This window comes from Pygoscelis adeliae, unplaced genomic scaffold, assembly GCF_000699105.1.
Source record: "Pygoscelis adeliae isolate BGI_AS28 unplaced genomic scaffold, ASM69910v1 Scaffold113, whole genome shotgun sequence".
Classification (NCBI taxonomy): domain Eukaryota; kingdom Metazoa; phylum Chordata; class Aves; order Sphenisciformes; family Spheniscidae; genus Pygoscelis; species Pygoscelis adeliae.
The window spans coordinates 9,919,859-9,928,120 of record NW_008825108.1 but is presented as its reverse complement, the minus strand read 5'-3'; the positions used below and the strand labels follow the sequence as shown (position 1 = coordinate 9,928,120).

The 8,262-nt window shown below is 34.5% G+C and overlaps 1 protein-coding gene across 2 annotated transcripts in view; it reads left to right on the top strand.

The window, feature by feature from the left end:
- The first annotated feature begins 358 nt into the window (after positions 1 to 358).
- Positions 359 to 8,262, top strand: part of MON2 (MON2 homolog (S. cerevisiae)) — a 58,899-nt gene continuing 50,995 nt past the window's right edge. The window contains exons 1-3 of one of the 2 annotated variants that reach the window (XM_009327589.1): positions 359 to 431; positions 4,828 to 4,955; positions 5,813 to 5,944. In XM_009327589.1, the coding sequence (XP_009325864.1) occupies positions 4,869 to 4,955; positions 5,813 to 5,944 (219 nt within the window). In that variant the 5' untranslated portion in view covers positions 359 to 431; positions 4,828 to 4,868. The remainder of the gene's footprint in view (positions 432 to 4,827; positions 4,956 to 5,812; positions 5,945 to 8,262) is intronic. The other variant, XM_009327590.1, reaches the window with a different exon arrangement.

Here is an 8,262-nt window from a genome sequence, read left to right as displayed (position 1 = left end):
GATGAATGTGACAGATTATATATCATGGTAATTGTTTCACAGTTTGAAACTGTACAGAGACTATGTAACAGTTTTTTTGTTTGCTAGTGATTTTTCTTTGCATTCATAGGACTCGAAAGTAATGCAATGAGAATAGTGATTTCTAAAAATTCTGAACCACACGATATACCCCTTCCTATGGAATTCTGGAAATGAATTCCAGAAGCTACAAAGATTTCAATTTTGCATTAGCTCTGCTTACTGAAAACACTACAAAAACATTTTTGCTTTGAGACTATACATTTTTATTTATCTTCAGTATTCTTATTTCTTTCCAGATATTGATGTATGAAATAGCATCTAAACTACTTATTTTCTTCTCTTCCAGGCTGCTGAATCAGGAATAATAAAAGTGAAAACAATAGCTGCACGGAACACTGATATTTTGGCAGGTAATTATTTGCAATGGAATGGGAAAAATAAACTTGAGTTACAGATCAAAATGTTTAAAAGATGTCTTGGATATGTGTAATAATCCTACATGTCTTTTAGTGTGTGCTATATCAGTGATGCTTTACTTTTGGGCACCTAGCAAAAAATCCAGGAGCATGAGAATTTTTCAGTGCTACTTCTGCTTCATGTTAGTGCTACACTGATGCTGAGGGAGGCCTCCACTTTCAGTTGTGGCTCTACAAAAGTAATCATCCACTTAAAAAAATAGCATGGAATGCTTAGACTCCAAATTCTCAATGTTTTATTTGCTGTCTGTGTTCACCATAGCTGTTGTCGAGTGCTCTGTGTGGAGTTCTGCAGTATGAGCCTCATCTGTGTGTTTAGTACGAGGGTCTAGCATTTGGAGACTTGTGCCTGGCAGGCAAAAATCCATCTTAATCTGAGGCAAGGTCATCCAATTTAAGATGTACCATTGCCTTGAGGGACAGGAGCTATCTTGTGAGTTGCAGCTTTGTAAGTGCTTAAAACAGTATCACTGACTTTCTTCAGCTTTATTAAATAGCATGTAAATTGATGGCTTCTTGCCAATTGCTGCTAAAGCCTTTGGCCAGAGTTGAATGTCCCTGTATTAATACTTGAGTGTCTACCCCAGCTGTCTTCAAAATCCTTAAAATGCTAAATTATTTGAAAGGTCCAAATGAAATAGATGTAAAACTATTTCTTGTTTTGAGCTATGTAAATCAGATATTGGTAAGGAGGCACCTGCTAGAATTATTTGAAGTAGCAGTCCCACCCCTCAGTATTTCACTTTAATGCCTCTTTTTTATTTGTTTATTTTCTTTGTTTTTACTGCTGTCATGAATGCTGACATAAGTGGGAAAACTATGCCAGGTAATGTCAGCTATATGAAAATACACAAACAAACAAGAGATTTCTCTAGTTAGCCATTTGGGAAGCTGTCAACGTTCTTTGGCATATTACTGTGTAAAGGACACTATATTTTAGAAAGCTAGTTTGTAATCATGCAAAACTGTTTTTTAGTCTTCATTTCAAAGTGAAGAGATGTGAAAGATCATTGATTTTGGCCATGGATAGGCAGTCTTTACTTTTATCTTTTTGAGGGAACACTTTCTGGTAGTTGGTCAAATTTTATAAGTACATTTCCTTTGGAAGGTTTAAACTGGAATGTAGTTAGTATTTATTTCATTCATCAAAAAAACTGCACAGATTTGTTGTTACGAGGTTTGGAAAACCAGCAGGTCCTAAAAATTATTTTGATTAGTTAATCTTTGCTAATAGGATAATAACTTTTTTCCCAGTAAGAAACTGCAGAACAGAGGGGAACATATACTTTGCCTGCACATTATCCTAACATTCCACAGTTTAAACATAATGCCATTAAACAGTCCCAATTCTTTATGGACTCTTGTATTTTTTGAGGTACCAGTTGTAACCTAATCTCGTAGATAAGTTAATGTCAAGATCTCTGTTGTCTCCTATCTGCTATTTAAAATTTTTTGGAGGAAGATAGTATGTGTACTTTAGTAATAATCAAGCTGCAGAAGGCTACTGGAATTGTGAAATCTAGTGAAGTAGATACTTTTTGACTGCTAGATGATTTAGGAACATCTACTAGGCATTCTAGTAATCCAAATAAATATTTTGATCAGCATATGATTTTTCTTTATATTTTGAAATAAACTGTCATTTCACTAAAATAGGTGAGAACAACTGTATCAGATTGTTTTGAACAAGCTGACGATGCTTTCTTGAAGCATTATGCTGTGTAGGATTATAATTATTAGGAAAATAAATGCAATCTTAAAATGACAAATACACAGAGGTGATAATATGTCTGGTGAGATGTGTTTAACTTGCCAGAACTCTGAGGTCATTGATCTACCTTCTTTCTTTCTCTTGGAAAAGTTAAGTTGAGCAGTTTCAAAGTCTTTATTCTTGGCAGTCTGTATGTGCTTTATAATTTATTTATGAGGATTTGAGTAATTCCAAAAGAGAAGTCAGCTTGTGCTTTATATCACAGGAGATAAATGTTCAAAAATTTTTCCACGTGTCTCTGAGATGTGCAATTCATACTTTTGCTTTAGAAGTTCTTTTAAAATATTAGAATTATAATTTTGCTGGTGGAATGAAGGAGTAAGTTTTACTTTCCCAAACTACTTTTTTTGATGTGGTTGATTATGATGGATTTCTTTTTTAATATATACTTACATAATTTTGGTAGCAAAATGGAAGCAGACCTGGATGTAAGAAAGTTTTTTTGTATTTTAAGACTGAAGCTAACGTAATGATTGGTACCAAACCAGATCTATGAAACATTAATTTTTCAGCTTCACAAAGTAAAAATCCTTGTATAGATCCTGTTGTGAGATTATTGTTATTAATGGATTATAGGAAAAATACCGTGAAAGGTTTAATTTTTTCTTTGTCTTGTTATTTAATAAATAACTTTCATGCCATTTTTGCCATTCAGAATTTTATCATGAGTCTTATGTTAAGGATAAATGTTTTGTGGTATCTTTTTAAAAATTTTGCTTTCTTCTTTCTGCATGATGCTTAGAGTTTAATGGCAATTCAGAAATTTATATGAGTGAAGAAGCATTTGTGCCCATGTTAGAGTGAGCTCTCTAGGCTCTATTGGGCATGTGTTGTAGGTGTTCATAGACTATAAAGGCAGCTTAGACATCTAGCTCACATGTAGACACTGACAATTAGATGCCTAAATTACATGTCTTAATTGGGAACAAACTTCCGTTTTTGATAAAGTAGCCAATGTTTTGTTTTTAATTTGAAAATCATGGAGTGTTTAATAAGCAAATGGTGTTGGTGAATATGGTTTATACTGTATATTTTAAAAGCAGGTTTATTTGCTTCGTAGTTAAAAAAACCTGTTGAAATCAAAGCAGATTTTTAAACAGGCAGCGAACCTATGTATTCATTCACATGTATGCTGACATTTTAATTGTTTTTGATTAGGCATTTGGTGTAAGGTCAGCCTCTGTCAAACTGGACATAGAGCCTGTACCGGCTCTGAAGAGGCTGACAAAACTGTGGACTGTATATGCGTTAATATCACCCTGTAAGAACTATTATCTTATAGAAAGTTGGCATCTATAATTTATACTCGCCTATTCTTTTCATAGAAACTTGTTAGTCATGTTAGTTAGTGCTTCAGTTGAAAAATATCACTAAAATATATTCTTGTAGCTTTTACCTTGACGTTTCATTCTTTTTTTCCAAGTTAGTTGTAGTGATACTTAATAATAAGCCCTCTTGAGAGCCAAACTTCAAATTGCTCAATAGAAAAAATAAAATAGATCATGTTTGCATTTTGATGTGAGAATGTATTTTTTGTCTGTTTGTGGTAAGATCTGTGCTCTAAAAATGTGTGTGAAACTTTTTCATGAACACATTTCTCTTATTACACACAGACTAAAACATGGTGTATGACATTTAGTGTAAGAACACATTGAACTTTCAACTGTGAGGAAATATTTAATATCTGAAATGGTGATGAGCAGCTAAAATCTTAAAAGTTTGCATGAATCAACAACCACACCTGCAAACAGAAAAGCACTCATTGGTCAGAGTCATGCTTTCCTTTAATCTTTCAGAAATATTTTCTTCCTTTTTAATTTTATGAAGTTTATCTTAGATATCTAGAATTACTTTTATGGGGAAAAACTTTTAAAAATGTCAGTGTGGAATGTTGTATTCATTGTGAATTTTTTTTCTCCTTAAAAAAAAAAAAAAGTAGCTGTTCATGAAACTTGTGTTTTCTCCTGACAAAGCTTCATTTTAAGAAGCTGCCCTTTCTCACTAAAACACTGGTTGAAAAATTCACAGCCAGGTGTACGTACCCAGGATACAAACAGTCCAGTCTCGTTCTTCTCCTGTTTCGTTGGTGGCATTTTGCTATTCCCCTTTGTGCCACGTGGTTTGATGTGTCTTTCTGTGCCACGCTTTGTGTTGCTTTTGAATTTCGGTGCCAAGGGGAAGCAAGGCAGAAGGAGAAGGCTACCAGCCTGAGGCTGGTCACTGCCGCAGGACCAGAGGGAGCTCTGGGGTGGGCAGAACCTTACAGCTTCTTACTAACCAAATGGACTCTAAATGGCCGTTTTGGATTTGGAAAGAGAAAGTCACTTGAGTGTGTAAGGGAGAAGGTGCTTGGGATTTGAGCCTCAGCCAGGGTAATTGTGGAAGTAAGCTGTGGCAGCCCAATGTCTGTCTTCACTTGGCTTTTCCCTGTGGTGCAAGAGTAAATCCCAAATTTCCAAGACTGGAGATTGCTTTTTGTTAATAGGTATGATTAACAAATTTTGCATTGTATTCTTCAAAGTATTAAACATTGACTGCTTTCATATCTCTTTTTGAAAGCATTGAAAGAGAACAGCTCAGAGGTAGTTCAGCCTTTTCTAATGGGTTGTGGAACAAAGGAACCAAAGATCACTCAGCTGTGTCTAGCAGCCATACAGAGGCTCATGTCCCATGAAGTTGTTTCAGAGGTAAGCTCAATCTTTATATAAATACATAAATATTTCAGTGTGAGAAATACAGGCCTCAAACTGAAGGTAAATGGGGTTTTTTTTAGGAGGCTGTTTATATGGCAATGAACATAGTCTGCAAAATATTTTACTCATATCTGTTTTTAAAAAACTGTAACTTAAAAGAAAACCTTTTTGACCATGGAAAAAGAAAAAAAAGAGGTGAAGAAACATTAGTAACTTCTAGAAGGAAATTCATGAGAATTCAAAACAGCTCATTTAGTTTGCGTTCTTACACTGTAGGAACAGAACATGTAATGGTCCTTGATAAATATAATTCTTAAGGTGGCATCCACAAAATATTTACTGTGTGATATCATTATGTATTATGTTTTTGTTACATGTTACTTTTAAAAATAAGATAAAATGGATGCACATTTCCTGCAACTGTAAATGTCATGATATATTATGGTACTACATATATAGTGTGTTAAGAAGCTGGTGAAAATAATACTGTTAAAATATACCTTCGGTTGTGCTTGCATAATGTAAAATTACACTGTTTTTTCTCTGATATGAATGAATTTGGAGGGTAAAATGTCTTTGTACTGTCTCTTCTGTATTTCCAAGTAGAAAATGAAGTATGCACTTTAATTTGGACTACACATTAAGAGATTTCTGCCGTCAGTTCTTTAAAAATATTTTGGGAAGCTTGTGACAATGAAATTGGTTTTGTTTTCTCAATGTAGTCCTATGGTATGGACAAAGGCAAATTCAGTTACGGTATGCATTTATGAGAGTGCTATTCTTACATGTGTACACATGATATACCAGTATGTAAACACCTTAATTATTGACAAAAAATTATTTCTTTGTAGGCTGCAGCAGGAAACATTATTAATATGCTTTGGCAACTGATGGAAAATAGTCTTGAAGAACTTAAATTGCTTCAGACAGTTCTTGTACTTTTAACAACCAATACAGTTGTGCATGATGAAGCACTGTCCAAGGTAAGAATTTGTTAGTGCCAACTATAGTACTTACAATATCCAAGAGGAAAAACAGGGAGAAATTTTACGAATGAAGCGGTTGGAAATAATGGAAGAGGAGGGGGCTTTTTTGATTCTGTTGTGTCCCTATTGTCTTTATATCTAGACTCTGAAAACAGGATTTCTTTTAGCTTCCTTTTCAATGTTTTTTAATTCTTCCACAATAATACATTTCTGACTTAATGGGAACTTTAAATAAAAACATTGGGCTAATGTCTGTCCTTCTCAGCTGGTAAATTCATTGTATGCATGTTTTTGAAATGAAATCGGAGCACATAGCACAATGTAAGCTCTCACTAGTAAAGCAAATATTAGAAGAAGCTGCCTGCCACCCTGCCTTAAATATCTTTCAGCAGCAGTCCAGTTATTGCTCTTTCAGTCAGAACGGACCTAACTTTAATGCATAATTTTAAACATGTACTGTTTTGGATATTATGTTTCAACTAAGACAAAAAATAAGGATTCCGATCCATTTTAATCTTAAGTTACAAGATACTTCTCTCTGAAGGAGCAACATTGTTTACCATTCTGTGAATTGTGAAGTTCTGTTTAAAGTAAGTTCCTCTTCTAGATTACGTTTTACAATTTTTTCTCTTTAACCTAAAAAAGATTTTTTGTTTTTAAACAAATCCTTCTAAATTTCTGTCTTTATTATGCTCTACCTTCAGTGTATTTGTTTAATATCAAAGTGATTTTTTTTCTTTTGGGTGAGATAGAGAATAGAATTGAAGAATATTTTTGAAGGCATTCTGTTCTAGTGGAAGGTTTTCAGTTTTTCTTTGTTTCTGGTTTTAATGAAATAACTTCCTAGCTGGTTAAATGTATGGATATTAAAATCATTATTAATCTGCTTAACCAAGGGAAGGAAAAACACGAAAGGAAAACGAAGCTAAGTTACAAAGGTCTGCTGAAGGCAAGAAGATAATGGAAAATTTATAAAACCTATAAATGGCAGAATAGAAACTTGCTAAGGATTGAATGGTTTGTCAGTAGGTTCTTTTTTGACTTGTCAAATTATGTCAAAGACTCTTCAGCACTATCTTGTTTCTTTTGTTCCAGATAACGCTCATTTTCCAAATGAGGTACTCTGTTCTTGGGCAGAAGCATGATTTTTTAAGAAAATGGAAATACTTTAGAAAGTGGGATTGTCAATCATTAACTGGGTAGCAGATGTTCATTAACAACCTGCAGTGGTGGTGTTTGATCAATTTCGAATCTAGGCTCTAGAAGGACACAGTTGCTGTTTAAGTCTACCATACTTTTCCCTTCTGCTTCTCATCACTTCCCTCATTTATTCTTCTTCCCCTGCCTCCATACACCCTCTCACTCTCTCTTCCCAGCTTATTCTTAGGTTCTTGGTATCTACATCCTATTTCACTTACCTTTTTTGTGTGTGTGTCTTCCAAACACATTTTTCAACATCCTTTTTTTGTTCGTCTCTCTAATGTCTAGAAACTTTCTACTTTTGGACACCAACCACAAGAGCATGTGGGCACAGCAGTGTCAAATAAGTAGGGAAGGTCTTTCCCAGCACATCTTTCTCGTCTTGTATCCTGATCTAGAAGCATGCTCACATAATACAATTACTGGAGAATCTAATTGCTGTACTTCTAACGATTTCCTTAGTACACGTTAAAATCTAGTACATTTAGAAATGTATAGTCAAATTTGGGCAGGCACTGACAGGGGTAAGAAAAAAACATTACTGACAGCAATATCCTGTAAAATTTCTTGGTGTTGTCCAAGGCCTGAAATTACTAGAGTTTCTCAGTTAACCAAATATAAGCGTTACTTGGCATGGGTAAAATGGTGCAACGACTTGTTTGTTTCCTCCCCCCCCCAAGATTCTTTTAAGAAATATCTGAAAGTTTGTTTTGGGTTTGTTTTTTTTTCCATGTTGAAAGGTTCTTAAAGAAAATCAGTTTGAGCCAGCCATATATTGCATATTCATGTTTCAGCTTGACTGATTTAAATTAAGAAAGTTACTGGTAAACCATCTTGAAAATCCCCTTAATACAGGCACCGCTGTTGGATTAACCTACAGAATCATGCACTATCTTCTGAAAGTCCAGAGGTGTATGATTGTGTTGTAAAACTTCAAACTAACATGGGGATACCATCTGAGCAGAGTCCACAAATAATTTACAAGAAAAAGAATCAAAAGAAAATTCTGAGTCTTGTATGGCTTAGAGCATGTAGTACTATGGCCGGGTGTGGTTGAGGTTCATGCAAGTGCAAGAACACGGAGTAAGGACAAAAGAACAAGAAATACAGGTTTC